General features: G+C 42.5%; 1 protein-coding gene across 1 annotated transcript; it reads right to left on the minus strand.

The window, feature by feature from the left end:
- Positions 1-13234, minus strand: LOC145418062 (trypsin-1-like). Its single transcript, XM_080286595.1, has 7 exons — positions 13060-13234; positions 12497-12634; positions 6989-7181; positions 5440-5551; positions 2827-2974; positions 1953-2089; positions 1-171 (listed from the first exon to the last, which is right to left on the minus strand). The coding sequence occupies exons 1-7, from the start codon at positions 13232-13234 to the stop codon at positions 1-3; spliced, it is 1074 nt and encodes a 357-aa protein (XP_080142721.1).
- Between the last annotated feature and the right edge of the window lie 4200 nt (positions 13235-17434).

The following is a 17434-nucleotide window of genomic DNA, read 5'->3' on the forward strand; positions in this document are numbered from 1 at the left end:
TCAGCATTCCTCAGAGCCAGTGATTTTTTTGATCCAGGGGCGATAGTGGGAGACTCTGGTGTAGACCCCTGGATGATCTGGCTTGGCACACCCCCAACCGTAGCTCACGATGCCCACCTGTGCCCACTGCTTGTCACAGAGCTGTGCAACGAGAGGGCCGCCACTGTCGCCCTGTTGGTTAGATTAGGTTAGATTAAATTAAGAGAGGTTAGGCTTGTGAGGTCATGTTGATTAAGCTAAGTTAGGGTGAGGTAGGGTAGGTTAGGGTAGGTTTGGCTAGCAAAGACTGGTGAAGCTAAGATGATTATTTTGTTAGGGTTGATTAGGTTATGTTAAGTTAGGTTTATCTAGTACAAACTCCTAAAGCTAGTTTGATTAGGTTGTTAGGTTCGTTAGGTTGAGCTTGTTTAGATTAGGTAAGCCTGGATTAGTTTGGTTAGTTAAATTAGATTCATGCTATCAATGTCCACCTGTTGCCAGCCTACACCGCAGAGCCATGCCGCTGCTGTCACCCTTTCACGGAGTACAAAGAAGGGTTTATGGAGCAGATGTATAGACGTTGTTAGCCTGCATACAAAGCAAACTCAGTAGCAAGGTAGCAAAACTGATACACCATACTCTCATCGTGTAACCGTCGGAAATAGAGGGGGATATTGTATTTTCAAACATATGGAATTAGCTTGCCTTCCCTCCCTCGATTTTAGTTTTATTTATGTGTCCGTTAGTGTCTGTAAGTGCTTCTCGTAGCTGGGCTTGGGGAGGAAGTAGTGTAATCTGAAGTATACGCAGCCTGTAACAAATAGAGCCCAGTACAGTCCTTCCTTTGAAATTGCCTCCTCTCTAGCTAGTTCTTACTCTGTTCTCATTGCTTCTTTTGACCTGGTGGTAAGCCTCACATTTTGATGTTTTCCTATACTTCACTCATTTTTTGAACTCAGCGGAGATTTTCGTCCTTTTGAAGCTTATATCCCATAGATCAGTGGCATGATAAGACATAACTACAGCTCTTTTCATACCACTTCTTAAAGACGAACATCATATTCTAGTGTTTATCTCTTATTATCAGGTCAACGTTCAAGATTGGGAGTTGACCATATTGTGCCTAGTTAAGATGAACAGAGTATCGTCAGTCATGTTTGAGCTTGCCATTTTCTGTCTGTCCCTCTGTTTGTCCACTAAGGTACTGTCGCTGAAACAGTTTGAAACACAGTAACTTAACCATCACCACTGCGTGTTTCTTCTCACACATCGACCATAACCATAATGTGTGTGTGTGTGTGTGTGTGTGTGTGTGTGTGTGTGTGTGTGTGTGTGTGTGTGTGTGTGTGTGTGTGTGTGTGTGTGTGTGTGTGTGTGTGTGTGTGTGTGTGTGTGTGTGTGTGTGTGTGTGTTTCTGAGGTCCAACTGTCCTTCCACTTGTCACATATATCAACGTGTCAAATCTTCACCTCTGACAACAGCACACCCGATTTATGATACCAACACATCTTGATACCAACACCTGACACCACACCTGACACCAACATCTGACACCAACACATCTTGACACCGACACCTGACACCAACACCTGACACCAACATCTGACACCAACACATCTTGACACCAACACACCTTGACACCAACACATCTGACACCAACACATCTAACACCAGCAAACCTAACACCAGCACACCTAACACCAACACATCTAACACCAACACATCTAACACAAATACACCTAACACCAACACATCTAACACAAATACACCTAACACCAACACATTCAACATCAGCACCAGACACCAACACATCCTAACACCAACACAACTAACACCAACACACCTAACACCAACACAGTCTAACCTGACACACCAGATACTAACAACAGCACATCTAACAAATAAATCCAACACCACCACCTTATACATAAACACACCTTGACCTATGACCTCACTTTGACCTCTGACCTCACCTGACACGTATCCTTGAAGGGCGTGAGGGCGCAGATGACCTTTTCATCAGCTGGCACCGTGACCAGCTCCTGACACAGCTCCATGGTGATCACGTCCAGCAACACCTCCTTCAGTGTGTTGGGGTGAGGGTCATCGCCTAGAGGGAGGAGGGGGTGGAAGGGACTGGTGTTGTTATTATTATTGTTATTATTATTCTAATGTTACTACTATTCTTCTTCTTATTTTTTGTTGTATCGGTATTTTTTTTCTTATTATTATTATTAATATTATTAGCAGTAGTAGCAGAAGTAGTAGTAGTAGTAGTAGTAATAGTAATTGTAGTATCATCATCATCATCATCATCATCATCATTATTATTATCATTATTTATTTTGACTCTGATTGGCGGTTAATATGAAGAGCGTCTTTGTGGTTGTTTATGCTTGTCAGTCGCAGTCAGGATTCCAAGGACTTGAATGGTGAGTGAATGAAAGTGTGACCCATTTAATTAGACAGATTTTTACTAGAACTCCTTCCATCAGATTTTTCTTGCTCGCCAAACCCTATCTCACACCATCTTTAGGTTGGAAAAGAGGCCTGGATAGTGATGATGATGATGATGATAATGATGATGATGGTGATGGTGATGATGATGATGATGATAATGATGATGATGGTGATGGTGATGATGATGATGATTATTATTATTATTATTTGTACCTGTGTGTGCTTAGTGTGTGTGTGTGTGTGTGTGTGTGTGTGTGTGTGCGTGTGTGTGTGTATGTGTGGAGAGAGAGAGAGAGAGAGAGAGAGAGAGAGAGAGAGAGAGAAAGAGAAAATGAGAGTCTACGAGAAAGTAAACAGAAAGAACAACCAGGGAACCAATGCACTCACTGCCATATGTCTCGGCGCCCCACCCCGTCGCCACCACCTGCCCGCCAAATGGGATATCCACTTCCTCCCCCACGCAGATGGCCTTCACGCGGGGCCGGTCGTCTGCTAGTAGGTCGTCAGTTAGCTCGATTAGGGCGATGTCGTCACCCTGAGGAAGCGAAAGAGGGTGATGGGGAAGAAGTAAGTTCGGTGTGTCTAGCGAGAGGATCAAAATTGCAAGGTTGAGATGGTACGGTCATGTGGTGAGAGGAGAGTTGGAAGAGCTAGTTGAGTGACTGGTAGGGAGGAAATAAGTTTGGTGTGCACAGTGAGAAGATCAGACTAGCAAGGGTGAGTTGGTAAGATCATGTGGTGAGAAGAGAGAAAGATGAGCTAGTCAAGAGAACATGGACAAAGCCTGTGGAAGGAAGAAAATCGAAAGGAAGGTAAAGGATTAGGTGGGGAGATGTGGTTCAGAGAGATTTAAGAGATGCTGGATTTAAGAGATGCTGGGCTTGTGGAGGATGATGCTATGAAGAGACAACTTTGGAGAAAGTTAACTGTAGGAGCTTGAATGAAATAAATACGATTGAATGGCGGTGAGCTGGAGAGAGGTTACGAGGTATGTGGCCACAAGAAGAGACGGTCAATACTTTACAGCATTTTTATGTACTTCCTGGTGTTTCCAGTATTAACCTCTTCATGGTCAGAATATCATTATACCCTTTTATTTAACTTAGACTAAAACTGCAGTCTCTCAATCTTGAACACTGCTTCTTAGTAAGAGGTGCTGGTTACGAAGAAGTGCTACGAGAAGGATGTAGAGCAGTAGCATTGTCTCTTTCTGCCACTGACCTGAATGCTACATGCTGCAAATCTGGGCCAAGTTATAATCAAAACACCATAGTACTGAATTCCATATCCCGCTAGAAGATTTTATTCATCTGAGCCGAAATCATCGGGACCTGAATGTTAATACTGGTACCATTAACTCCCATTCAGTCGAGATAACTTCAGGTGTTATATTGCAGCCAACACAATATGATTTTCTTTTTCTGAGAATGAATCATAGGAGCTAGAGAGAGTGTCAAGGTGCAAAATGAGTTAATCTACACCTCCACACACTAACACACTACCATAGACAATAACTAAGCAGGAATTTGACATAATACAGTACTTAGAATGACAAATGGAAATAGATTTAGTCATACAGAGTTCTTGAACTGACAAACGACGCTAATTACTTTTATCCAATCAGAAGCGACTGTGAGACGGGAGGCGAAGCTTACGTATTATTAGGAGCAAAGTTCGGTGTTAATCCCCTGCAAATATTGCGTCCTGCCTGCCATATTTCTCATTCCTCCCCCAACGCCAGAGAGTACCCTTCCTTATCATACTCTTTGTTGTGTGCTTTGTATCGTTGTCACACAAACAATTTCAACTGCTTCCAACTATTTTGCTTCTCACTTCCATCCACTGATTAATAATTCTAAGCTGCGAAAGGCTTGGTATGTTTCTCTGCACATAGATGATTCTCTCTGGTATGCTGCGTCAGGGAGCAGGGTGACAGCCAAGCATGAAGTGTGAAATAGACTCAGTAGAATAGTAGGCCAACCTTTACTCCTAACTGTACCACGTAATTAATCAATCTATATGACCTTGGCTTTAATTGATACATCCACGTTATTGATTAAGTAATAATAAATTTAAGCTGTTATTCATTTTCACGAGGCGTAATGAAATGTTCCTTTGTACAATGGTTAAAGTCTACCTTGAAAGATCACCTCAGCCACCACCAACCTACTTATGTTGAGACCCAGCTAAGCAAGAGTTCAACGTTGGTTTACCCAGATATATGTCAGTGCTTTGAAATCGCTATCAGTCGGTCTTAAATGGTTGAATAATAGAACTTAATAAGAAATTGTCTTGTTAAGTGCAATACCGATACTGCCTAATACATCTATCTTGATTAACCCAAGAATAATAGCAGGCCGGGGTGGCACGCAACACAACGTTACTTAGCCTGACTGAGCAGTAAATGTATGTACCTTGGCGATCGTCCGACGTAAAATGAAGGAGAATTTAGTCGTTTTGCAGGTTATATCCTGTACTTCATTGGCAGAATAAGACTGCGTTTTGAAATTCCTAACTGAGACTGCAAACGCCATTTCCTCCAGCACTCTCGCCAGGCATGACTTTCATCTAACCTCTATATTACATATACACGTTACTAGCTATTATGTATTGTGTTATATTTTCGAGTCGTGACACTATGGTCATGGTGCTGGAGAGGGACGCCTTCACTTGGTGGCATCAATCTAACTGAACGGCTTTTGTGTCCGGTATGCAAACGTCACCCAACGCCTACGTTATTCACCGAAAAGAGAAGAGAATGGTGGGAGCACAGAAGAACAATTTCAGCCTGCAGTTCACTTATTTCACGTTCAAGTGAACCTGGGGCCAGAGCAGCTATGTGGCCAGAATAAGACAACATTACGGCTCCACATATCTATAACATTTTTTGTGATACTATTATGTACTAGATTTATCCTCATTGTAAAGCTCAACATTCAAGATGGAAGAACAACAGAATTAAGCCAAGTAAAGGTGGGCACAGTGCTGCATAGTATCTACCGTGACGATCTTGTCGAAGTCCTCATGAATGTAGAAAGCCTTAACCCGCACTGGCTTAGTCTCGGAACGGTAGATGGAACCCACTCTGACTTGCACCTCATCGGCCTTGTTCCTGGGGGTGAGGGAGAGGGAGGAAAAGATAGGAGTGGGAAAAGTTGGGGAGAGAGAGTCAGGGAGGGATGTTCAGGGTGAGGGATAGGTGAAAGAGGAGTCGTAGATGAGGTGAAGAAAAATTTGTGTTGGGAGGGACAGGTTGGGAAGGGTGTAAAGGATGAGGGAGGAGTGATTAGGGAGAGAGATGAGTAAGAGGGTAGTCAGGGATGTGAGGGATAGGTTGGGGGGGTGTAGAGATGGACTGGCGCTTAGGGTGAGGGATGAGGTAGAAAGTAGTCAGGGATGAAGTGAAGAGTCAGGGAGGGAATAAGAAGGTAGGGAGGGAGTGTAGGGTGAGAATGATGTGAGGAAAAAGTCAGGGAGAGTGTGTACGGTGCGGGAGAGATATTTAGGGCGATGAGTGGGTGAGATAAGAGTCAGGGCGGGGAATAAGAAGTCAGAGAGGGAGTGCAGGATGGACTCGACATTGTCCTATGAATATTGAACTATTTAGGGTGATGATAATGATGAGGATGGTGATGATGATGATGATGGTGATGATGATGATGATGATGACGATGATGATGAGGATGACGATGATGATGACGGTTGTAGCCCACCTAGATTACCGTCTGTTTAAAGCAGATTTTGTCATCCCACTTAAACTAATCCCACCGTCCATACTGAATACATGTTAGGGCTCTTTCACTCAGGATTAGTATGATGCTGTTATGAGACTTTTTTTTTTTTATGTCAGTGAATCTTTTGGAAATGTAGTAATGAGTGTTTTAGCGGTTTTCAAATCAGCAAACTATTCCTTGGCCTGTTCTTGGATCGAACTCGCGTCCTCTCAGATAGCAAGCCACTAATCTAACCACTTGACTGCCACCATGGGGGTTAAGAAGGGTCTGTAGTCTAGGGTGAGGAATAGGATGTGTAGGGTGAGGGAAGAGATGTGTAGGGTGAGGGAAAGGATGTGTAGGGTGAGGGAGGGGGTGTGTAAAATGAGGGAAAGGGTGCGTAGGGTGAGGGAGAGAGTGCGTAGGGCGAGGGAAGGGGTGTGTAAGGTGAGAGAGGGGATGTGTAGGGTGAGGAATGGGTGGGTAGGGTGAGGGAGGGTGTGTGTGGAGTGAGGGAGGGGTGTGTAGGGTGTGGGAGGAGTGTACAGGGTGAGGGAGGGGTGTGTTTAAGGTGTGGGAGAGGTGTGTAGGTTGAGGGGATGTGTAGGATGAGGGAGTGGGAGTGTTTGGTGAGAGAAGTGAGAGTAGGGTGAGGAAGGGGGGGTGAGTATGGTGAGGAAGGGGGAGATGCAGTATGAAGCAGGGATGTGTAGGGTGAGAGAGGGAGTTTGAAGAGTGAGGAAGCAACAATAATGCGATATTAATGCAACACACACACACACACACACACACACACACATACACACAACACCTTCTTCACCTTCCCCCATACCTACCCATCCTTATCAAAGAAGCAATGTGCCGCCGTCAAGATCCACCTCTTCTTTATGATGGATCCGCCACACCGTCGATATACTGATCCAAACAGGGGTCGAACCAGGACGTGATAAGGGTACTCGTCCGGTTTAGCGTTGGATCCGTTCACTATTCGTCCATACTTTACCTTGATCGGCGCGTTACCACAGTCGGCTGGTGGGGAGAAGGATGGTTAGAATCGGAGTGAGAAAGACTGGAGGGATGAAAGAGAAGGGAAGGAGGAAGAGGAAGGAGAGGGTGTGTCTGTGTGGAGATGTGTGTGTGTGTGTGTGTGTGTGTGTGTGTGTGTGTGTGACTAGCCTGTTTCTGCTCTAACCTGGCCAGATTTTCTACCTTTTGCATTTTATTTATCGTAGTTCAGTGGCAGTAAAAGGCAATACTATGACTCTACCTCCATTTCACAGCACTTCTTCGTGACTACCATACTTATTTTTAAAGGCCATGGAAAGAGCGGCAAAAATGGCTACATTTTTTTTTTTTTTCGATAACAGCCTGCATGCCTTTCATTCTTCCCTGCTGGACTCATGGACGCTCGGAAGACTATTGGCCGTATGCTTAAACATTAAACCGCTAAGTGGAATGAAAGCTCCCTAATTTTCTATCATAATTTCAGGAGTAAATTAGTCAGATGGAAAGTGTTTACCCTTCCTATGTTGTTGATGAGTGCATTCTGTTATATGGGATGCAGGCGGACCATCTCTAAAAGCCGCTGGCGTTCCAAAAATGGCACTAAACAATCAGGGGTTTGCATTTCGCTTCGCGATTGCACGTTCAAAGCATAGGGCCTTAGTATTAACCTTTTTTACCTCGATAATACTCATACAAAGGTTAATAGCAGCCACACTTTCTATTTAATTTTCTAGCTGGGAATTACCTACGTTGTACTTTGTTCCAACTAACGTCATACGATTCTACTATGCTTTAAGGGAAACCAAGGGACACAAAACTTAATAACCATCACCAATGACGTTTTGGTCAAGACTAAAGAAATTTGTATTTTGTTTCAGCGTAAGACGAAGGATATTATTTAAATGAGAGACACATTGCAGGCAAAGGAATAACCAATCACCTTACTGAACACCACTCTCTGTTGAATGATTGTTTATTCGTTCAGTTAAATGACTGTTTAATAGATTGTGTCACTTTTTTAGAGAGTTACTGGTGATTGTTATATATTTTGACGAATTACAGGTCAGTTTATGTTGTTAGCGATATCAATGCTGCTACAAACTGTCGCAGTTAATTTAGATTTGAAAACAGCAATAAAATAATTGTCATGACAGCACATTTGGACTCCCTAGCGTTGTGTTTACGTGTGTTAATACATTAATTTAGCCATGGACTCCCCAGTGTTATGTTCACGTTCATTTATATATTTACATAGCTATTAATTGGTTACCTATCAGCCACACGAGGTTTTTATCCTTTCAGATTGAGGATATTTTTTTCAGGTTTATTCCTGCTGCTTAGAAGAGGTACAGAGAGAAGTGGAGGCTAACCCTAATCCCTCTAGATCGAAAAGTTTATCTTAAAGCTTAATATTTTTATCTGGAAACAGTAACAATAAACTGGAAAATGCGTCATTGGATTGATGGATATAAGACAGACAACCAGTTTTTTCAATGCCTCAGTCTTCCCCTAGAACACGACCAGCATTAGTCAGTGTCAATCCAGGTCCCTAATTTTACTGTTTGGTGAAATGAGGCAAGGGGGAATCAGAGTCCACCAAATCATCTACTGTATAGTCGGCTTGTTTTCATCTGACGGAAACTCACTCAACGTGAATAGCATCTGGTAATTACATGAAATTTAGTAAGTTTTAGTTATAAGATAGGCCTGAGTCTCCCTGGTAACTACTGAAACGAAGCCTCAAACCAGGCTGAAATAAGCTAGAAATCTTTATCTGGATTAAAAAAAAAAAAATGCTAGAAAAGGCGAGTGAAGAAAAAGGACCGAAACTGTTGTCTCTCCCCTATGAACAACTTTTCCAAATGTGCGAATATAAGTCTTCCATTTGAACAATTCACAGAGTTTTGATGGCAAGACAGAATTATGTGTTTCATCAGTATCTGGTTTTTATTTGTTGCGCTAAAATCAGTAATCAATTTAGGGTAGGTCAGACACGTTACAGAATTTTTTTTCTTCATAAATTCTTGGATGTGCTGGACTGCAAAGAGAATATGTGCTTTTGAGGAAGGGGGGAGGGGGAGGGGTGAGCATCATTTGATACAAAATTTATGATAATTGATAGATACCACACTGGTATTTATCAATTATCATAATTTACTTTGCTTCTCTGACTTAGAATAGCCAATCTGTTTGCTGCTGCACTTTGGGGGAAAGAATTAACCCACACTTTTATCAGCAAAAACGAAAACTCGTACGAATAAAGTATAAACTGATAAAACTCAACAAGAAAACCTTTCCCCGTTTCATTTGATTCTTGACCCAAAAACGGGGGTCTAAAAAGGCCCCGAGAATGACTCCAAACGAGGGAGCGTCCAAGGATTACTAGGGGATGAGGGAGGTTCCTATGAGAGGCCAGGGAACTCTCCAGGAAGCTCTTCGGGATTGCAAGGAGCTGAGTTTAAATCGGTCCTCCCTAAGTAACTCAGTGACATAGGTCGACCAATGGAAGGGTCCGGCAAATGCCCTCATCCTTTGGTATAGTCTAGTTGTTTATCTTGCAGTTACGTTGCGTATGAAAAGACTTCTTATTAATACTAAAATGAGCGTTCATTCGTGTGTGTGTGTGTGTGTGTGTGTGTGTGTGTGTGTGTGTGTGTGTGTGTGTGTGTGTGTGTGTGTGTGTGTGTGTGTGTGTGTGTGTGTGTGTGTGTGTGTGTGTGTGTGTCTTTCACCCATATATCTAGCTAATGAGTAAGTCTGTTATATATTGTTCTGTTCACATTGGCACTCACAGCAAAGACGTAAAGTAAGTGGTGATCTAATGGTGTTTAAACGGGTGAAACTTTTTCTTTTCTGTGTGTCCGACACTGGCCATGGGCTTGACAGTCCGTTTCCTGTGGTTCTGCGGTCCTCTTACGTTCTTCATATGTCACCACTTCGGCGCTAACACCCACCATCCAATTAGAGCTCATGCTGGGATTGTCTCAAACAGAACCGGTGTACCTATATATTCTTTTTTTTTTTTTTTACGACTTGTCGGCGGGTCTTATGGTAGCTCAGTAAAGTCTGCTTCAACGAAATTCAAATCATTAAACAGTTTCCTGCCTCAGCTGGGGTTTCTTGGGACAACAAGCCCAAAGTAGCCAATTCCCTACCGATGTCTAAAAAATTATAAACCAGGACAGACTTTGAACAAATACTTTCAAACTTGAATATTCCTGCTTTAATAAGAAGATAGGTAGAAACAGGTTTGGAAATAGAGTAGTGGAAGAGTGAAATAAGTTACCCTGATATGCAGTGGGTACGCCTTCCATTGAGAGTTTCAATAACAGCCTAGGTGGACTTTGACCGGTAAATGTTGGTATGAAACCAATCCAAGTCTCTAGTTTATTTATTTTGTCTTTTAGGTTCCATTCCGGTATACGTGTTTTCCTTTTATCCTTTCCAAAAAAATTTAATGCCGGCTTTCGATACTGTGCATAATCCTTCTCACTTTTTCCTCCCAGTTTTCGCAGGAAGGTTTGATGGGCGAGTCATTTACTTTGTCATTCTTGTCTTAGCCTCGAAGTCTAGTCACACTCTTACAGGTGTTGCCTAGTGTGGGTCTACCTGCTTACTGCAAATATACCTTTTTCTTATGATCTTATGTACTGTGGTATTTTTGACTGAACACCTGAAAGGCCTGCAGCTTAGGTATCCCTGGGTTAATATGCGTCTTTTTATTAATGAGAAAAGTTAAAGCACATCACAAAGAATATAATAACTGAAAATTCAGTTACCACCACCACCACCACCACCACCACCACCACCACATCATAATCATCATCATCATCATCGGAAAAGACAGAACACATCACCAAGAATATAAAAATTGAAAGTTCAGTCATTATCATCATCATCATCATCATCATCATTCATGCCTCTTTTCCAACTTAAAAGTACGGTGTGGTAGGGTTCAGAAGCAAGAGAAAACTGACAAAAGCAGAAACTATCCAAAAGTCTACCAAACACTAATGTGCCACACTCTCATTTACTCAACATTCAAGTCCCCGGAATCCTGACACCACCTCACATGCATACTAAAATCTTTGACATCATCATCATCATCATCATCATCATTTCTTTCACGTAAGGATGGGGTAAGGTAAGGTTTGGACAACAAGGAAGGAAAAAACATGAAATGGGGAAAACTATCAACAATATGCCCCGAGAAATGGGTCAGACACTCACTCACACGTCATTCAAGCCCCTGGAATCCTGGATCTACCTCACAGGCCTAACCATAGGGTTCCTTGTAAATCTTTCTTTATACATGCGCTTCAAATGCATTCATCCTTAATGCATAAAATATACCGGCATTTACAATATAACCATAACAATTATAACGATGAACTAGATAGTTGTAGTAGTAGTAGTAGTAATAGTAGTAGTAGTAGTAGTAGTAGTAGTAGTAGAAACAACAAAAGCAACAAGGGACAGTCGTAGAGTGCAATACCCACTCGCCCACCGCCTGTTCTGAGGGTCGAAACACTGAATTTGCCCTACGACCTTGACCTTCGCCGACTGCCCTCATCGTCGAATCCTTGCATCTATGCTTTACCCCGAACCCTCCACAAGTTTAGTAGAAATCAGATTTTAACTGTTGAAGCTGACCATGCCATCTGAATTGGACCTTCGACCTTTCCCTGTGACCTTGGCATTTAATTGACTTTCACAATCTACAATTTTGTCCTAGCTTTATCCTGAAACCTTCCACAAAGTCTGGTCTAAATCGGACAAAAACTGTAGTAAGCCATACCATGTGATCTCAACCTCTGACCTGTTGTTCTCAAAAACTATACGTCATCACTCTGACTGATCCTCAACCAATACACCATGTTTGGTTGAAATCAGATATAAAATGTTTTATTTACTTTATTCAGACAGTAACAAGGATCGAACTTTGATCTTGCCCTGTGACCCTGACCTTTGTCTAAATGTTCTCAGAATGGACTCATTTCTTTCTTGCCTTACCCTAAACCATTCTAACAAGTATGGTGTAAATTAGACAAAACTGCTGAAGATGATTTTGTTAGGCCAGACATCGAACTAGCCCTGTGACATTAACCTTTGACCTATTGTTCTCAAAATCTCTAAGCTTCCTCACTGTCTAACCTTCACCCTTCCACAAAGTTTGGTTGAATTCGGATGAAAATTTTTTCAGTTTTGTTTACACACACACACACACACACACACACACACACACACACACACACACACACACACACACACACACACACACGTTGGTCAAAACATAGCACCCACTTTCACTTTGCTAGCGAGGGTGTAATGATACTCACGACAGTAGCCTCGCGTGATACCACATTCATCTGGCAGTATGACGTCATAGGGAGTGGTGACGTCATCATGCGTGATGCCAGGTGGCGGCGTGATGGGATAGGTTGGTGGACGATTCGGCGAGTCTGGAAAATCGTTAGCTGTGAAAGAATTTGCATGTAATGAAAAAAGAAATATACATTTATATGAAGGAAAATGTGTGTGTGTGTGTGTGTGTGTGTGTGTGTGTGTGTGTGTGTGTGTGTGTGTGTGTGTGTGTGTGGTAAATACAGGAAAACTGTATATATTAAAAATAATGTGACAAAAAAAATGTAAACTCGTATAACGGACACTTATTATTAAAAGTGGAGACATGTGACGGGACTGGACGGAACTGATAACAAGTCGAAGGACACCTTTGACAGTCGCACCCACCCCTGCAATATGAAAGGGGAAAGAAATAATTATTTACGGGAAGACGGAAGGGCGAACCCAGAGGATCCCGCCTTCTATAAGCTCTGGCTCAGGTGAATGTCTAGGACTGTGCAAAATTCTGTGTGTCAAATTAAAAACTATGGTGTTGTACCCCCTGGAGCATTCACTCCTTGTGGAGGGTTGTTGACGGGGGTCCCATCCTGCCTAAAACGTGGCCGGGGTGAACGAATATTACCATGCAGAATTTTATGTTCTTTGGTCAAACCATGACCGTGCATAAATCCTTTGCTAGGACCTTCGAAGGTCGCTAGCTCACGTCCCCCCATGGCGGTGGTCTTTTGGGGGTATGCCTAAAACGTGGCCCTAAGAAAGATCTACCTTTGTACAAAGTTCCATGCCCGTAGGTAAAAGAATCCTGGCATTGTTCCCTGGAGACAGGCCCCCCTCCCCTCGCCCTAGGGGTGTGGTCGTCGGGAGTCCCACTCAGGTGGCGAGTAAACGCCTACCAATACGCAAATTTTCATTCTCCTACGCTAGAAACTACACTCATGCATAATGGATTTGCCGGGAGACCTGGGGGCAGCCCCTTCCTGCGTGAGGGGTGACTCGTGGTGGTTCCAGCTTCCTCAAATCGTGGCCAGGGTGAACATACAGCATTATGCAAAATTTCTTGTTCTTCCATTGAAAACTTTGGCCGTGCATAAGGACTTTGGCCGAGACCGCCTGGCACAAGTCAGTCTCTACCATCGTGGAAACATTCGTTTTCTAGGTTAAAAAAAAAAAAAAAAAATTGCCGTGCCTAACGATTTTGGGCGGGACACCCACAGGGACGGCCCTTGGAGGTCCCACCCTGCTTGAAACCTGGTACGGGGAAGCTCTATCATTGTGCAAAAAAAAAAAAAAAAATCCTAACACTCTTTCAAAAAAAGCCTGAGCCCAATTTAAGAAAGTACAGTAACTCAGTGAGAGAGGTAGGGAGGGAAGGAGTGACACAGGAACTAGCACTATATTTTGGCCGCCCCTGTGGGTGCGACAAAAATGGACGGTAACAGTAGTAACATTGAAAGCAGTTGTAGTAGCAGTTATAGTAGTAGTAGTAGCAGTAGTCACAACAGCAGCAGCAGCAGCAGTGGCAGCAGCGGAAGTACATAACTTAAAGACTTTCCTGAGTATAGTAAATAAACATACAGTTACTGTCTTTAGTCATGAATACGGATAACACCAACATTTGCAGAACACAGAAACAGACGCAAAAGATCAAAAGTGAACTTAAATAATCTACTGCGTCTGAATACTGTGGAAAATTATATAAATATTTAAATTTCATGAGTAAAGCACACACACACACACACACACACACACACACACACACACACACACACACACACACACACACACACACACACACACACAAAAGGAATAGAGAAGAACAAACTGCAACTTCAAGAAGTCTGGGGGAAAAAAAGATGACACTATTTCTTGTATCTGAAGCCCAGGAAAAAAAAAAATGTTTGATGCTGGCAGGAAGAAAAAAAATAATAATCTAGTGTATAAAAAAGTAAGCCTACAGAAAAAAAAAAATGGGGAAGATCATGAAGAATTGAAGGCTGTCAACACTGTCAAGGGAATGAAAGATTATCTTCACATATATACATTACATAGACATACTTCCCTGAAAAATACCATGATAATTATAAAACATACAAGAACATAGGATTCCAGAAACTGTGTTTAATTGGTTTGACCTTTGAACCCGTGAATTTCATGAAGAGGAATAAATACTTCTGTTAAAAATGAAAGGGATGTCAGGTGGTATTGGCCCAAGGAAAAATTGTACCAAGTCTGAAGTGAGCTGGTGATGAAATTGACATGAGACTAATTCGAAAGTGTTTGAAAGAAGAAAGACGAATGAAAGAAACTGAGGGAATACAGTGGATATAGAAGCCTAACTAGAGACCTAACTAGAGACCTAACTACAGCCCTAACTAGAAACCTAACTACAGCCCTAACTAGACACCTAACTAGAGCCTAACTAGAAACCTAACTAGAGCCCTAATAAGAGACCTAATAAGATCCCTAACTTGAGATCTAACTAAAGACCTAACTAGAACCTTAACTAAAGACCTAAGTAGAGACCTAACTAGAGTCTTAACTAGATACCTAAGTAGAGGCTAATCACAGACCTCACTAGAACCCTAACTAGAAACCTAACTAAGGACCTAAATAGAGCCCTAACTTGCAAGCTAACCAGGGACCTTACCACAGACCTAATTAAAGCCCAAACTAGAGACCTAACCAGAACCCTAACTCGAATCCTAAGCAGAGCCCTAACTAAAAACCTAACTAGAAATCTAACTAGAACACCTAGAGGAGAAACACCTGGGAAACAGAAAAAAAAAAGAGAAAATCAGTCTCGTGAAATCACAAACACCTGAAAAAGAAAGCAAGATTTTGGGGGGAAGAAATGAACACTTGAGGAAGAAAATGAACAACTGGAGAGAACAAGAAGAACAAAGAACACGTAGGAAGGACCTCACCACCCCCTCCTAATCTGGAAGCAGGAGGTGAGTGAGGCAAAGAAACTGAGTGAGTACAGACGCTGGGGAAATCTATGTCTGAGTTCACTGTGATAGACAAACACCTGGACGGACACTGAGGAAGAAGAAGAAAAAGAAAGGAGAAGAAGAGGAGGAGGAGGAGGAAGAGGAGGAGGAGGAGGAGGAGGAGGAAGAGGAGGAGGAGGACGACGACGACGACGAAGTGGAGGAGAGAAGAAAAAGAGGGGGAAAATGAGCGCATAATAAAGCAAAATTACTAGGGAAAGAGGAAGATGAATAGTAAATTAAAGACAAGAAGAAAGACTAAGAGAACTAGAGAATAAAAAACTAGCAGAGAAATGAGACGAAAATAAGGAAGAAAACTAAATTTTTTTAACTGCACGAAACTGAGAGTTTGGTGCACTGGGCGGTCTATCCACCTTAATCCCTTCAGGCAGAGGACGTCCTTTCATTTTCATCTCGCTATCTGGGAAAGAATTTATTAATCTTGAGAGAACTTTTTGAAACCGAGTAGCTGAATACAACCTTTATCAGCTTCTTCCACGTCAGAGGTATTTTCGAAGCTGAATGAAATCGTTTATTGGTAAAGTCGCAGAAATATTCGGGAATAATTAGGTGGTGACACTGCCCAGTGAAGCTACGCACCAATGAGTCACTAAGCAGAATTATCTTGGAATGACCACTTACTCATTCTGTACATGATTTTAGAGCATTGGCTTTCCTACTGCACTGTATGTAAGTATATGCTCCACAAAAGGAACGGTGAGAGTTTAAAAGGCATGTAACTTTTTCTGATCTAATAGTTCTGTTGTCTAAATATTCCAGTACTTTAAATAATAGCTGGAAACTGCGATACCATGCACGGCTGCGGCTATTAGCATCTGGCAACTCTGGCCTTCATTCCCACCTAATTATCGCAACACTGCCCGCGTTAACTCAGTGTCACCCTCGCTCTGCGTTAAGGGTGATGTTACGTCCCTTCTGCTGCAAGCACGTCATGTCTAGGTCAAGGTTCTTTAATTCCTATGCTATGGTTTTAGGGAGAAGATTGTACATGCTGGAATGTTCTTTATTTAGGTAGGAATAATGGTGTCATGCGTTTCCATGACGGGAAGGATGGGAGGAAGGAGTATATGCAAGGAGAGTGGAAAGGTTACAAGAGGATGAGAAAGAGGCAGAATAAAAGAGAGAGGTGAAGGAACGATTGGGTGAATATGAATTGGAGTAGATGGGGGACGTAGAAGGTGTGTGCAAAATATTCACAGAAGAAATATGTGCTGCATGTGAGGTGGTATGTGGTGTGAAGAGAAGACGAAAGGGGGTGCAAGGAACAGTATGGTGGAATGAAGAGGTGAGACAGGCTGTGGCACAAAAGAAGAAAGCATATAGTGAGTGGATGAGAAATAGGGGCATGGAAGAAGTTCAGAGACGGAAGAGAGAGAGCCATACCTAGAAAGGAAGAGAGAGGTGAAAAGATTAGTATGAGAGAGTAAGCAGAGAATGGAAGAGGAATTTGGAAGGAATATGAGTGTCAAGTGGAGGAAATGTAAGAAAATGTTCTGGAAAGAGGTAAAGAGAGTCAGACAGGGTGGCAATGAAGTTAGTAGGGGAGTGAAAGATAAAAATGGTAGATTACTATTTGAGAAGAGAGAAAAAGTGAGCAGATGGAGATAACACTTTAATGAATTGTTGAACGTAGAGAATGAAAGTAATGCGAGTATAAGTGGCTGGGGAATGGCTGGGAGAAGGAGGGAGGTGAGAAGACAGAAAGAAATCAGTAGGACGGAAGTTGTGGAAGCAATGAAGAAAGTCAAAATGGGGAAAGCTCCAGGAATTGATGGAGTGTGTGGTGAAATGCTGAAGCATGGGGGAGAGATAGTAGTAGAAAGGATGTGGAAGATGTGCAGATTGGCCTTGGAGGAAGGTAGAGTCCCGGAGGATTGGAAGTCAGGTATAATTATTCTCTTG

The sequence above is a fragment of the Coenobita brevimanus genome, chromosome 112, assembly GCF_032717465.1.
Source record: "Coenobita brevimanus isolate Jiangsu-jjx chromosome 112, ASM3271746v2, whole genome shotgun sequence".
Classification (NCBI taxonomy): domain Eukaryota; kingdom Metazoa; phylum Arthropoda; class Malacostraca; order Decapoda; family Coenobitidae; genus Coenobita; species Coenobita brevimanus.